We start from the raw sequence: 15,850 nt of genomic DNA on the forward strand, positions 1-15,850 counted from the left end.
CTAAATCAGATTTCTGAATGAGCGTAAGCTAGGACTGAAAGCCTTTTTATATGAAAAAACAATTGAACGGGGTCATTGTTTTATGTTCTAATTTATTTTTAAATAAAGAATCTAAAAAGAAGAAAAAATCATAATATAATCTACAGTAACAAAAAAGATTTCAGTTTTTCGAAGTGATCGCAAACTTTTTTTGATGTGTGTATGTAACAATGCAAGAACGAAATTAAAAAGATTTCATGAAATTCTACAAAATGTAGTGGTGAAAACTTTAAATTAACTTTCCTTGAAGAAAAAAGGAAGACAAAAGAAAGCCATCCCATTGCGTCCGGGATTGCCATTTACATTTCTGGATCCGGGGCATTCATTGCGTATCCAAATTTTTGCAATGCAGATTTAATTTCACCAAAAACTGAAGCATCTTCTATAGTTGCAGGAAGCTTGACCAGTTGAGACCTAGCTAATTTGGATATGGCCCCACGTAAGGCTTTTCCTGATCGTGTGCGGGGTATTGCAGGCACCGCTACCGCTTTTCTGAATGCTGCTATCGGACCAATCAGGTGACGTACGAGTGCAATTAGTTCTTGTGTAACTGTACTCTCAGGGACGATTTCCTCATCTAAAGGAAAGTGAAAAGAATTTGTTGCTTAATGCTACTAAGTAACTGATCTGTCATCAGTAAATATTTTAAGAAATCATACGCGTAATATGTGACCAACATGTGATCAAAAGTCAAAAGTGCTCTTATCACATGAAAATCATAATAATCCCTTTGGACCAGTTATATCATTGAATTATACCATTTATAATATAAATCTAAAATATATAGATTTTAAGGCTTTCGTGGTTATTCACTGAATGATTATCACTAATTTCTGGCTTCTTGCCACGGACTTTTTTTTATTTCGGAACGGTTGCACGCTCCGTGGCCACGGGTTTAACAGGACAGCTTTAAGAGCAGACATAAGTATCTGTCTACCCTCTTGCGCTGTCGACGACTACTACCTTCATCGCGATTTGTTGTGGCGTTACCATCGTCACTCACTTTTTTCCCACAAATCACACTCACTGTATCCACACGCGAAACTGAACTCGAGGTGTTTTTGTTTTTATTACTGCACGCACTAGGGACCGGATTCCATGCACTGGACAGTTTAAAAATATCGTCACGGTTAAACGTTTTGTACTTCGTGATCTCAATGACTTCTCGTATCAACCATGGTATGTAGTGACGTTCTGTCGACAGTATCTGGGGGCTATGCAACTCGATCCAGTGGTTAGTGTCAGTCTGTGTGAAATGTTGTGCTCTAGCCGACTTCTGTGCATCATTGTTTTTTACTGCTCGGATGTGTTCCTTCATACGATCGACAATTATTCGTTTAGTCTGACCGATATACGAGCTCTCACAACTCAGTTCGCTTTATAGACACCCGGTGTTTGTAAAAGAAGGTGGTGTTTTGGTGAACGAAACATTTTTCCTATTTTGGTTAAGGGGGTGAAAACAGTTTTTATGGAAAACTTCCTTAATAACTTGCCTGTTTTATCTGTCACCCCTTGTACATAGGGCAGAAAAACTGATAGTCTTTGTACGTCAATTTGCTTCTTCCTTTTGTATATTGGTTTACATGTTTTTATTTCGTATCCATTCTGTCGCAAAACCGTCTTAACGTGCTCCTTTTTCTGTGGCAGGTGGTGTGCATCACAAAAATCATAAGGTCTATTGGTTAATGACCTGACGACCGAATGTTTTGGGTGATGATGTGAAATGGCATGTAAATATTTATGCGTGCGAGTTGGTTTTCTGTATACAGTATGACCGAGTGAACCCGTCTTATCGGACTTTGACGAATACATGCAAAGAAGAAAACGAGCGATTTTTCTCACTTTCACAAATGAATTTCATTTTGTTATGGGTGTTGTTAAAATGTGCTAAATAATTTTGTATGTGTTGCTGCTTTCCTTCCATTACAAAAACAATTCTTATCATAGTGTGGTAAGGAGCCTGAAATTAGTGATAATCATTTAAATCTAACTTTTCCCATTTATACATGTAGTGGTATAGGTGGTACTAGTTGACCATTGGATAATATACAATGATATAAATGGTAGTACTTACCTGTCCCACTTATACCATTAAGAGTATTAATATACCATTCAATTATTTTATGTTAATAATTAGGTATAACTTTTTTATAAAAAAAAAACGGCCTCAAAAGTTCGTCGAATTATATCCATTTGCCAAGTTTTACTGAAGTCAACCGACTTATTCCGGAAAGTGTTTTATGAATTATTTGAATTATTTGCTTTACGAAGACCTTAAATAGTCCTCTTGCACACTGCGTTATATGACATTTTTAATCATTTACTTAATGCCGTGAAATGCATCAGTATTTTAAATAATTGGCATTTGAAATTTTCAAATGCCTACTTCAAGAATACAGTGCTAAAACTTGAACAAATTGGCATCAAATGTTGACTACTCTTGCAAAAGTTGCTGTCTTTCTTAATTTTACACTTTCAAGTTTCACTTGCCATTTAGTCGTCAACCCGAATGCTGCTCCGTTGAACATAAAACTAATTATTTTGTCATCCGAGAGTTCGCTCGTGTTCATTTATTAAAAACTTGCGTCAAACATTTCGGCGAAGATTGGCTTACATACGAAATTCTTGTATTATATACTCATATTACCAGGCAGGGTGCGATCCGTAATATGTAACAACAAATGACATATTTTTAGTCGATATAACGGTCAATAGACATAATTAATTTATGGTATACAGACATTTGACATATTCTTGCATAATATAAAGGTCACTGGGTATAATAGACGATTGATATAATAACTTTCAACCTAATATACTGATGGCATAATGTTCATTTTATATAAACACTTCAGATCTAACATTCACTGAATATAATGTATTATAAGTATAATTCCAGTGGTTCCTAAATGCAACGGTGAATGAACCGAATTTGTTTGCATTTCCTAGTTGGTTCGACTTCCTCCTGTCGGTTTAGATACCTAACTTAGTATATGACAAAGCTGCCAGAATCGAATTTGTTTGCATTTGCTAGTTGGTTCGACCTCCTCCTGTGCATTTAGATTAGGTTAGTATATGACAAAGCTGCCAGAATCGAATTTGTTTGCATTTGCTAGTTGGTTCGACTTCCACCTGTGGGTTTAGGTTAGGTTAGTATTTGACAAAGCTGCCAGAATCGAATTTGTTTGCATTTGCTAGTTGGTTCGACCTCTCTCTGTGGATTTAGGTTAGGTTAGTATATGCAATTAAATATTCTGCTTAAAGTTTTAATAAATATGTCTTATAGCACAAAAAGCACTTAAAGCTTTACAAAAACAATTATATTTTGCGATTGTAAATTTAATGGAATAAAACAAATTCTTATCAACGTAATGTAGGGCGCTTCAATTATTCGTAAAACGAAATATTGTATTAATTAAATTTTTATTGAATTGATATTCAATTATTTTTTGTGATTTACTCCACTAGTTTGTTATAATTATTAATACAAAGATCGAACACTCAGAAAAAATTCCTTCGATCCGGTCGGATTCGACTAAAATATCGTTGAAAGACCAAGTACAAAGACACGACGCAAGCACATAGAAAAATTCGTGAGGTCCGTTGGTTCGTTCCATGGCTTAGTTGGTATAGCGTCTGGCACGGTATGCAAGAAGACGTCGGTTCGAATCCGACCGGATCGAAGGAATTTTTTCTGAGTGTTTTTTCTGAGTGTTCGATCTTTGTATTAATAATTATAACGAAATATTGTGTTATAGTATTTAATACATTATATTGGTAGTACTTATACCATTTGTTCATTATATCACTTAATCATTATATTTAATGTTTGTTATATTGGAGGTTCATTATACACATTGAAATTATGCCTTTTGTTGTTATACCTTTTGTTGATTATATACAGTGAGTGATATATTATATCCTTAGAAATTATATCAAATGTTATTATACCAAGTGAAAATACATTATTTGTTGTTATATCTTCCATTACACACCCTATCGGGCAAGTATAACCAAATGTGATCAAAGAAGAAGAAATTACAGACAATGAAGATACAATTCTGGTTGACGACGTGACTATAAGAGTCTCAAGGGAAATTAAAATTAGATTATATTTTTTTTATATTTATATTTTTACTATTATTATAACAAAACTAGCAATGTTATCATTGTGTTGTTGCAAAACTAGCTACGTTAATTCTGAACAATTACAAATCTAGTTATTTTAGGATTACTATTGCAAAACTCTCCATATTCAATTTTTAAATAGAAATAAAGTAATAAGTTTAATAAATACTGTGTTCTTGTTTTTACATATTGTTTATCTCTTTTTAATCACAATTTTCATATAATTAAAAAAGTACCAATTAAAAATTAGTTTTCGGAACAATAAATTTTTTTAGGTTATAGCTTTTTTAACCACGCATATAACGCAGCTTGCTAATGGACTTCTCTAGTCAATGAGTGTGCCCGTTTAATAATTCGACTGACTTTGACATTATCTTTGGCATCACTAATAAACAGTGACAGGAATTGAGGGAGTTAAGGTCTATCTACACATGTCCGGGCCGTGCCCGGGACGTGGGCGGGCCGTGCTCCGTCAGGGGCTCAAAAAAATAACGTTGCGTACATTTTGTATGAACTCGTTCACACATGTCCGTGTCCGGGCTGGCGCCGGGACAGGTCCGCAGTTCATACTAACTAGCATGCCAAGTCCACGTCCCTAAACGGCCCTGATGTGTGTGGATAGTCCTTTAAACTACCGAAAGTATGTCTTCTTGTATGGACATGCCAATTTCATCATCAATGCATATACAATTCCTTTTTTCTACTGTTTATTTTTAAACGTTCTAAAATATAGGTTGTCTCGCGTTAATTTTTTAAATGGCGAAAGTATTTAAATAGGCAATAATTTGTAGCAAATACTTAATAGGAAATAATAATTTGTCGCCAATGTTGAGTACATTTCAACAAACAATACGCAAATTCAAATATAATCAGTTCCGAGATGTCCTGGGATTTGTAGAAGGGAATGTCCACATTATTCTTTACTTTAGCTAAATTAGCTCCTTCAATTCCGATCACTGTTTATTACTGATTTACTGAACTTTTTATTATTGTTTATTACTGAACATTAAATAGAGCAATATGAAAATAAAATTTACTTACTGTCCTGTGGTGGTCTCATGACGTACAAGCACAATGGCACATCTCCTTTTGTTGGATCAGGTGCACCTACAACAATAGCGTCTGCTACCCTAGCATGTTTCAGAACAACGTCTTCAAGGGCGGATGTAGACAGTCTGTGTCCAGCAACATTGATGACGTCATCCGCTCGCGCTACTACCCAAACAGCACCTTCGTTACTTATCCAACCAGCATCTTGGGTATCATAATATCCCTGAAGAAAACTTTATGTATGTCATATTGTTGAGGAAAACATGCATTAAAAAACTTACATACAAAATTTTCATTATCACCACTATTAAATTTAATGTAACAAATAAGCCGTGGCAGCTTAATGGTTAGACCTACCGCCTCTCAAGCAGAGGGTCGTAGGTTCGAATCCGGGCTTAAACCTCTGTGTGAATTTATGTGCGATATTTTATTTCAAATTTACCAAGAGCTTTTCAGTGAAGGGAAACTTCGTGACGAAACCTGCATGTCGAAGATGGTTCACAATCCTCGGAACAGACCAGTAGTGGACCGACAATGGCCTAACCCCTCGCCCGAGAAGAGACTCTTGTCCAGCAGTTGGACGAATAAATGGATTAATGATGATGAATGTGACAAATAAAGAAATGACTTACGGCATAAGACTCGAAGTAAGTCTTTTTAAAGCGTTCATCTGATTGCCACAAGGTGGAGGCGAATCCGGGCGGCAACGGAAGTTTAGCCACCAGCCTTCCGACTTCACCTGCCTCACATTGAGACCCATCTTCCCTTAGAGAACGAACTACAAGAAGAACATTATAAATATACTCCTTAAATCTATGACTCTATAAAGTGCAACTATTTGAACTGAACATTTTAGATATAAGGTAAGGGCCCCTTCAAATTTAGAAGCGCTGCAGTAGCGCCTCTGAGACTTTTACAGCATAGGCTCCCAAACTCTTTGGTTCACCGCCCACTTAGGCAAGATAAAAAAATATCAACGCCCACCACTACAAAAATAATAAAATTGAAAAGACGTATTTTTTATATTAACTTTATATAAAAAAATCCCTATCACAAAAATAAAAAATCACAACATTCAACAATCAAACAATATGTAGTGTAGTTTATACAGATAATTCAGTTTTATTTTCAAATGCGTTAACACACCCTGGACAGCATTAACGCCCCCCAATAGCTTCCGAGGGGCACAACGCCCTTTTTCAGCGCCCACGGGTAGGGACCACTTTGGGAAAATATGTTTTACAGTCACAATTAGTGAACTAAAAATTACTGAAGCGCGGCTGCCGCCTCACCGTTGCGGTTCTACAAGCATCAATTTGAAGGCGCATTTGGCACAATTTCTACTTTCATATTATTCATCTTTATATAGCGAACAACGTATATCATTAACATTTTTCTTTGCTTACTGTCGTAACCAGGAACCGGGTATCCAGCAGAGTGAGGTGGAATAGATTTAACGCCGTATCCTAAGCATGCCGCTGTTATTGCAGATCCTGTTTCTGTCTGCCACCAGTGATTCAAAACTGATACACCAAATACACGTTCCGCCCATAGCTACAAAAAAAAATCATCGCCTGCAATCCAACATACTGACTACTTTTGTAGTAATTTTATACAAAATCTCTAAATAAACGTTTTTTTTAAACAAGTGAAAAAGGAAAACGCAAAATACACTATAACTAGCATTACAATTTTGTTTGCTTGCAAATTAGTGAAAAGTCTGTCTGTAGAATGCCCACCATTTTGCAATATACTTATTTGATTCTTTTAAGCAAGTGCAAAAGAAAAAAATGACTATTTTTCAGAATTTTATTGTTCATATTTTTTCGTAATAATAAGTGTATTATAATTTTTTTCATCCTTACAAATAGTGAAAATTCTATAATTTCTATTAAATGTCCACCATTTTGCAAAGTATTTACATATTTCAAATTGGTTCGCGTTCATGTATTTACCGTAATCTCTTTTTGTCGTCGGATATATTTATTTATACCATTAATAAAAATGTTGTTGACAATGACGACAAAGTATAAACTTAATACTATTTTTAAATTTGTTTTACTGTTTTGCTATAGAAAGTGAGGCCGCTAGTCGAATTTAGCGATAGTGGTGAACTGTAGTGTTTCCTTAGAGGTCCAATAGCACGTGACTTCATGATTATGAATAACTGGCTGTGTTTGGATATCGATTGAAGATGATTTTTAAACAAAAATCCAAGACAAAGTAAAGAATGAAAGCAATTTCAAATGCCATATGTGCCATCATTGAAATAACCTTAGGAAACTCTTGAATTAAAATATCTATGTGGAATCTGACAACTTTAATTTTTCCTTCATAATACGTCGTTAACGTAATTTAGATTCTGGCAGGGACAAATGAACACTCGTGAATAATTAACTAATCATAACACCGTTTGACTTTAATAAAGCCGGTTATATTTTCCATAGTCTAAGGTAAATACGGTATGACAACGCATTGTGGCGTTGCAAGAGTCAGAAAACCTTGTGTTATTAGAAATGACTGTAAATTGACGGACAATTTAAATACGAGGTGGTAATTTGTAATCGACAAAACAAGGAGTGACACAATATAAGAGTCATAGTCTTACATATATATAAAAAACAATGTAAGTAACGCACTGGCAGACTACTTTATGTCTATCGTAACTAAAACTAAATTAGTAAAATTTAACTTCAATCAGCGCTTTGTTGCCAACGATTCTTTTAGCTCTATGCGCCACTGAGATTGACAAGTCACAATTGACAAGAAAATAATTTATATTATTAAGCCTAGAGCTTTGTGCTCATTTTTCTAGGGGAATCTGCCTTACGAATGAGCAGTAAATAGAGTTTAATCAATATGATAATTTCATGTCTAATTTACTTATCTATGAATTAAAGATTAGCTTTTCTAGGTGTTTGACCTTTGTATTAATAATTATAACAAACAAGTGGAGTAATTTCACAAAAAACAGATATCATGGTGGTGAAAAATTCTGACATTCAATAAAAATGTAATTAAAGATTACTTGTTTGTGACTATGGACACAAAAGCAATGCACGATGATTGTAATTATGTTTTTGTTTAAAAAACTGAACTTACTCTGGTATCTTGATCGCAGTGCTCGCCAGCGATGAAAACTGTCTTTATTGACTTGCTGCAGTATCTTCGTGCATATTTTGCATTGGGGTCCACACGTTTCAATACACGAATTGCAGTTGGAATGGTAAAGAGGGCGTTTACTCTATGTTGTTCAATGATTCTAAAAATAATAATGATTTTAATTTAAACAGCTCCCTTAAAGGACATCGTGTCTGCTAAGTACATTACTGTTTACATTACCTGAAGTATTGACCTGGATCGGGGGTGCGGTCCGGTTTGCCTTCGTACAACACGGAAGTAAGACCTGCAAGTAGCGGACCGTAACAAATGTAGGAATGTCCAACTACCCATCCGAGATCAGACGCAGCCCACCACACTCCTTTTTTAAGTCCGTACACGGCATGCATGCTCCAGCAGAGAGTTGCCGCGTGGCCAACCGGACGCTGGACACCTTTTGGTGCATCAGTCGTACCTGCATAACGCATTTCGTTGTATTCATTTTCATAAATTTTAAAATACCTTAATTATGCGTTATATATGAAAGTGAACAATACGAACAATAGAGGATAGTCGTTTTTTATATTTTTAGCAAACACCATCAATTAACTTTTTATTACCTAACAATAACATATCGAGCAGAACATATTACTATTTAGAATATTCTTATAATCCAACTACAGCCTTCCACCAGAGTACCTATAATAAGACAATTAGTGTAACACCATACAAACGCTCAGTCGGTGCAAACGCAAACATTCGCACAATTTCGCGATGCACTCAAGTTGTAGATCGCGGATCGGACACGTAATTCATTAAAGAATTCATGCGATTTCTCGGTGTATAAAATATTTTTCCGCGTCAAATTTATAACTATTTAATTTATAAAAGCATCATTACGTATATATAAACTCGCATTTCATTACTATTTTTTTATCATACTCTCTCGAGATACCAATCCGCGATGCGGGTATTAAAAAAAATGTGTAAGTACTGCATTGGACAATGGTTATTTCAATATTGCACTACTTGTCTTATTTATGCTATGCTTCTATTGACATTTGCTTCGTAAACCAATTGAAAGGTATGAATATTAATTAAATTATTACCAGAAGTATACAAAATGTACAATGGTTCATTAGCCTCTACAGAGACACAAGGAACAGGTTCCGCTTCCAACGCTTCTTCCCAACAAATGTCTCTGTCCTTCTCCAAAGTGCACTCTAGTACACGTCGTCTTTGGTATATGATACATTTGCGGGGTTGATGAGTACTTTGACAAATAGCCTCGTCTAAAATATCTTTGTACCTAAAGACAGAAAGAAAGGTTTTGTTTCTGGTTTGATGGAGCAGCGAGTAGATAAGAGTAGCTAAACCTGTAAAAATGCTTTGTGGCTGTCACAGTGGTATGTAGGTGCCCATTTACATAACTACATAGTGGTATTTACATAATCTCGCAAATCTATAGATTTTTGTCATCAAACTGTAGAATTTTGGTTGAGATATACTATTCGAAACATAATGAGTTTAACGTTAAATAAAAACAAACCTGAAAATTTGTATCGGTTTTAATATTGTTGTAAAGTATTAAAAAACTTGATTGTTTGTAAGCAAAAGAGCCATGAATTATATGACGTTTATTTGTAATATTCAAATTGTGTACGTAAAGTGGTACAGTGTCTAACGTATAACTTTGTAGAACTTAGGCCAGGAAAGAGTTCCTTACAATCCCATTGTACAAATAAATGTCCTCGTAAATTCTCGTAACAAAATTACTCCATTTATGTCCACTTACTAAACTAATGTTGGTTTTAAACCAATACTTGCAATGCAAAAGACACTCTTAATACATTGTGTTAAGATTGTCTTCTAAAACATACTTAATTTTAGTGTAAGTGGACAGTAGTGTTCCGTTTCGTAAAACCGTATTTGGCCTAAATTCGCCAGATGCAAAGTTTGTAGGACGGTAATTAATTAACCATAGATATAGAAATGTTAATAACTGAATTATTCATGGCTCACCTCCCAAGATCCGTAAAAAATTATTAATTTACTAAATGTAAAATAATTCCTTTTATTAAGTAGTGTACGCATCCTTTTCTTATGTTATTGTTAACCGACTTTGAAAATGAGGAAGTTCCTTTTTTGTATGTAAATTATGTTACGCGGTTAGCCCGGACCGATTTTGGTGATTCTTTTTTATTGGAAAGTGGATACGTCAGTGTTGGTCCCATTCAAATTTGAAGAAAATATTCCACGAAATTGTAGGTAAACATACACACACACACACACACGCACTAGCACGCACACGCACACGCACACACACATATATATATATATATAGCGATCGTTGTGAGGGGACGTGCGCTGCTTTTATTTTAATTGTTTTAAATATTTTGATTTGTGCTGTTTTAAATTCGGTGTCAGTGCAACATCGGCGCCTCTCTTACTATCTTGAGGCTGTTCCCATGATACTGCGCGTCCATCTTGGATTTGTGTCGGACCTTTCACTCAGTGTGCCTGACTTTGTTGCTGGTGATTAGCGGTATATCGGCCCCTCTCTTACTATCTTGGGATTGTCTCCGTTAGAGTGCGCGTCCATTTTGGATTCCATCAGACCTTTCGCGCGGAGCGCCTGGCGTTGGTGTGTGAGCGTCGTCTATCGTCGCTGGAAACTCACGAGGGTAAGACCAATCCCGAAGTCGAGTGATACTGACAATGTAGAGAACTATAGGCCAATAGCTGTTCTGTCAACTCTGGCCAAGTTGTTTGAATCTGTACTCCATCGGGCCTTAACCCCACAAATTAAGCCTTTTTTGTGTGAGTCGCAACATGGTTTTAGGTCAAATCGCTCTGTTAATACAAATCTATTGGTTTTAGTCGACATAATATCTGATCATCTAGACAGGGGTATCCAGGTTGACGTTCTCTATTTCGACTTTAAAAAAGCTTTCGATCGTGTAGATAACGACGTGCTTCTAAGCAAGCTAGATCGAATTGGCTTCTCCCCTAAGATGGTTAAACTTTTTGCTAGTTATCTACGTGATCGACAACAGTATGTTCGGCATGGATGTTTCGTCTCGGCTCCATATCATACTCGATCCGGCGTTAGCCAGGGTTCAGTCCTGGGTCCCCTCTTATTAAATTTAATGATCAACGACCTGGAATCAGTTCTAAAGAGCGCTCGTTGTCTGCTTTATGCTGACGACCTCAAATTAGTGTATGGGGTGGAGCACACAGCCGATTGTGAATATTTACAAAGAGACGTCAATGCTGTGTTCCAATGGAGTGTGGATAACAAGCTCATTTTCAATCCAGCGAAATGTTTTGTCTGCACTTTTAGCCGTTCACGTGCTCCGTTACATATGCAATATGTGCTTGGGACTCATTGACTTGCAATTATTGGGACTGATCCGATTAACCGCGTTTTTTCTATAAAGGATCTTGGTGTAGTCTTTGACTCGCGCCTCACTTTTCACGATCATGTCGTGACACTTGCTGCCGACTGCTTTCGAAGACTGGGCTTTGTGATCCGCAACGTCAAAGACTTTCAAGATTTTGGTGCTATACGAATGGTCTATAATGCTTTAGTGAGAAGCAAACTTGAGACGTCATCGCTTATATGGCACCCGCATGAAGCTACGTATACATCTTTGATAGAAAAGGTTCAAAAATCTTTCCTTAGATTTTTCTACAAAAAAATTTACGGCTATTATCCGTTTATGTATCCGACAAAGTATTTACTGGGGACTCTTCAGTATGATTCCCTTGAGGTGAGGCGGAACAACAACCTGCTGGTATCTGTTTCTCAGGTATTACGCGGCGAGTCGGACTGTCCTGAGCTAGTGGGACAGCTTGTAAGGCTCTTTGTCCCAGACATTCCTAAAATAGTTTTAAGAGCGCGACGTCGTGAACTATTCACAGTCCCACTGGTGCGTACCGTATCGCGCAGGAACTCACCACTGCTCCGTGGCCTCGCAATGCTCAATCAACTCTTGGCATCAGCACCGGAGTGTGATCTGTTTGCATGGCGATGGGCGGCTGTGTGTTGTGAATGCCTGAGATTTTGTGAAGCGATGGATGATAGTGAGTCAAGTATAGTGCTATAGTTTAATTTATTATTTCAGTCTTTGGTTTTTTTTTCATTTTTATTGTTTTTTTTTAATTAGTTTGGTTTCACGGCGCATTGGTTATGGAACTGTAATGCTGTGTAAACAAATTTACAACAAATAAATACTTACAATGTTTGTAAGCTATGGTAAATATATGGTAAGTAAAACATGTTTTGTAAATTATAAAGGAAGCCTAATAAATAAACAAATAATACTTACCTGACGATTTTATTGGGCTCAACGCCGCAGCTGGCCGCGATGATGACCACAGGCTCAGCGTGCTCGATTCTTGTCCTCAACTCTCTAGCCGCAAATCCTGTGTAAATAAAACAACGTTATCATGATCATGTTCATGATTTCTTTCAATGGTATTATGAACTTTAAGCCATAATTCTGCGACATTAATATTCCATGTCAAAAATCGCAGATTTTTTATTGTAATTCTTCGTAAGTTATAATCACCAAAACCGCTACGCCATGTGCTTATGATACACTAAGGTGGCGTAGCCATTACGATAACTCGCGTAGCACTAATTTGGTTATGTGCGTACGTACAAGCTACGTTTCGCGATAGTTTAAATTAGTATCATAGTATTACCTATTTCATATTTCGAAGTACCATATTCATTACAGATCGAGTATCGTAAATTGTACATATTCAAATAAAGTATATTAAAGACCGTTAAATAAATTCTAACTTCAAAACACATACCTCCAAAAACAACAGAGTGGATAGCTCCAATGCGGTTGGTGGCTAACATGGCCACGATGGCCTCGGGAATGAGTGGCATGTAGATGAGCACACGTGAACCTCTGGTCACTCCTAATGACGACAACTTGCCCGCCAGCCGAGACACCTTACATCGAAATAAAGAATAAAACGAACTAGACGATGCAATTGAAAATAATTGAAACAGGTAGGTTAAAAATCAGAATAAAAACTTTTTTATTTAATTTGTAATCACTGCTTTTCGCTAGTGGCTCAGTGGCGTGTAAAGTATGTCCTTCAACAAAAACATTCTCTCCCTTGAAAAATGTTAAAAATAGGTAAGCACAAAATGTGTACCATTCGGCTTGTTTTTTTTATAATAACACACACACTCAACATAACCCCGCACTAGGGAAACCCTGTGTCGCGGGTGCCATGGACACGCACATAGACAACCACAAATTACACCCAAACTCACGAGAGAAGTAAATGTAGGCCATACAAATATTTCTTCCGGCATGGTAACCGCTAGGCCTCGGAGGCAGTTAAATTGGGCTCAACGCCGCAGCTTGTAGCTGTATGGTATACTGGACCAAATCCTCTCATCTGATACACGAACATCTTTGCTGAATTACCTGATCCTGAAGCTCAGTATAGGTAATGCGGCGTACGGTATCCGTGAGCGGAGAGTCGTAGACGAGTGCCATAGTTTCCCCTCGACCAGCCGCAACGTGTCGGTCTACCGCGTTGTGGCACACCGACAACTCACCACCAACCCACCTTCGACAAATCACATTATTCTTACACATGCGAATCTGAAGAATGTCGCGGAATATCGCGATAATACAAAACGGTAATAAGAAGTAATTACGAGTTTTGACTTCAATTTTCTATCATACGAGTATCTACATCACAATCACGTTTACCACTGCTTAAAAGTTTGTTCCCACGATATGGAATTCAACAACAACTACAACTCTACGACTGTCACGTGTTTATGATTACTAACGATATTAATGGAGCATGAAACCGCTCAATTTAGAGCTGAAATATAAAAAGAAAAAAAAATATAGCTAGTCGTAACTCTTTATTTCTACTATCCTCCAAACAAATAGTGAATATTTATTGTATTTAATGTGTATTTACATTCAAATGTATGAGTATAATAATGTCATGACTAGGTCACAGTTCATCAACCTTGTAATATACATACATATACATGATGAAGTCATTGAATTGTCCATCCGTTACAGAAAAACACAGCAGTTGCTTCGGTGTTGCAGTTACCAGGCCGAATTTGAGAAACTAAATTAAAAGTATAATAAACAATTTCGCTTTGCTGTATTAATATTTAAATACGTTGCATACATCAAGGTCCCTGGTGTTTTCAACGGACTTCTATAAATATTCATTGTGATTACTACGCTCCTTCAGATATAGTATATCATCACATTCACACTAGTGCAAAACATATTCGCATTCGCTGTTGCGTGTTATGTAGGAGGTACCCAAAAAGCATGTAATGAAACCACACAGAAGTAGTGAAATGATGAAAGGATATATGTGAAAAGTTAATGCAGATTTTTACCATTTAGTGAAAGGTGGGTTGGAGTTATCCAGCACACGGTCCCAGGGCTTCGTCCACTCGATTTCTTGAGCCACCTCTGCCCAGAAACCCTCGGGGTCATCTAATGAACGACGATGAGCGGCCTGACATTCGGGAGTAAGGCCGCCATCACCTAAAGGATTTCTTTTGTTTAGATTTCTTAAATTATACAAGAACAAGTACCGGTATATATTGTTGTACCCTGATGTTTAGTGTGATAAAATATTTTTGTCGTGTAATCCAAGTCAATATATCATTTAAAATCTTCATTGGAATATTTACCCTATGCTATGTATGGTGTGACGGGCTGATGTCCGCAACTCGACGTCCAGGAGCCCATTTTGCGCGACAATAAACCTATATTTTGATTACATACGTAAGTACATGTGTATAAGAACACAAGATTCCCGATAACATGAAAATTGTTCGCGTGGCGCTCTTTTACATTAAAAGGGGAATGTTTTGGTTTATTACTTATTTAGAAACGGGCCAGTTTCTTCTAAGTATTTTCGAAAGAAACCAATTTGAAATCTGCATTTATATTGACCATTATGTTTTCGGATGTTTAGATGTGTTCAGAGCGTAGATGAAAACCTCTTACCTAACAACTTTCCACTATCTATTTTACTAGAACATAAAACGTAACGCGAAGATTTCATTTATTCGGTGCTGGACTTGGTTATGTATGACCTACTCAATTGATGACTTGATGGTGTCAGTTAAAGGCTGCCAATTTTCGTTTTTATTCTCCTATTACAATTTTACATCCGGATGAATATATTGTGAGTGGTAGACATTTATTAAAATCAATAAAAACCTTAATATTGTAGGTGATAAATCGAGATATGCCAAAAATCCAAATCAATGAAATTCAAAGAACTCCTAAAAACTTGTCATAAATCGGTTCTTGCGTCTATGTCTCAAATAAATCTTACTGATTAAGTGGTTTGTCCAGTTTAATAAGTACTTAGATAGGTTCAACATTGTGAATGACATTTTATACAATATTTCTTGTTTTACAAATCAATTGTAAAAAGTTGAGTGACTTTGCTGTCTCAGGTACATACACACATCAAAAAAAGTTTGCGATCACTTCGAAAAACTGAA

General features: G+C 36.5%; 1 protein-coding gene across 1 annotated transcript in view; it reads right to left on the reverse strand.

Annotated features, from left to right (window-relative positions):
• Positions 1 to 203: 203 nt before the first annotated feature.
• LOC113239370 (acyl-CoA synthetase short-chain family member 3, mitochondrial) overlaps positions 204 to 15,850 on the reverse strand; it is a 16,979-nt gene continuing 1,332 nt past the window's right edge. The window contains exons 2-12 of the mRNA XM_026476350.1: positions 14,726 to 14,876; positions 13,773 to 13,917; positions 13,141 to 13,285; positions 12,648 to 12,744; positions 9,426 to 9,625; positions 8,560 to 8,791; positions 8,320 to 8,479; positions 6,624 to 6,771; positions 5,850 to 5,995; positions 5,209 to 5,440; positions 204 to 616 (exon numbers count right to left, since the gene is read on the reverse strand). Coding sequence (XP_026332135.1) covers positions 339 to 616; positions 5,209 to 5,440; positions 5,850 to 5,995; positions 6,624 to 6,771; positions 8,320 to 8,479; positions 8,560 to 8,791; positions 9,426 to 9,625; positions 12,648 to 12,744; positions 13,141 to 13,285; positions 13,773 to 13,917; positions 14,726 to 14,876 — 1,934 coding nt within the window. The 3' untranslated portion in view covers positions 204 to 338. The remainder of the gene's footprint in view (positions 617 to 5,208; positions 5,441 to 5,849; positions 5,996 to 6,623; positions 6,772 to 8,319; positions 8,480 to 8,559; positions 8,792 to 9,425; positions 9,626 to 12,647; positions 12,745 to 13,140; positions 13,286 to 13,772; positions 13,918 to 14,725; positions 14,877 to 15,850) is intronic.

This window comes from Hyposmocoma kahamanoa, unplaced genomic scaffold (genome assembly GCF_003589595.1).
Source record: "Hyposmocoma kahamanoa isolate Upper Pololo Valley unplaced genomic scaffold, ASM358959v1 99879, whole genome shotgun sequence".
NCBI lineage: Eukaryota > Metazoa > Arthropoda > Insecta > Lepidoptera > Cosmopterigidae > Hyposmocoma > Hyposmocoma kahamanoa.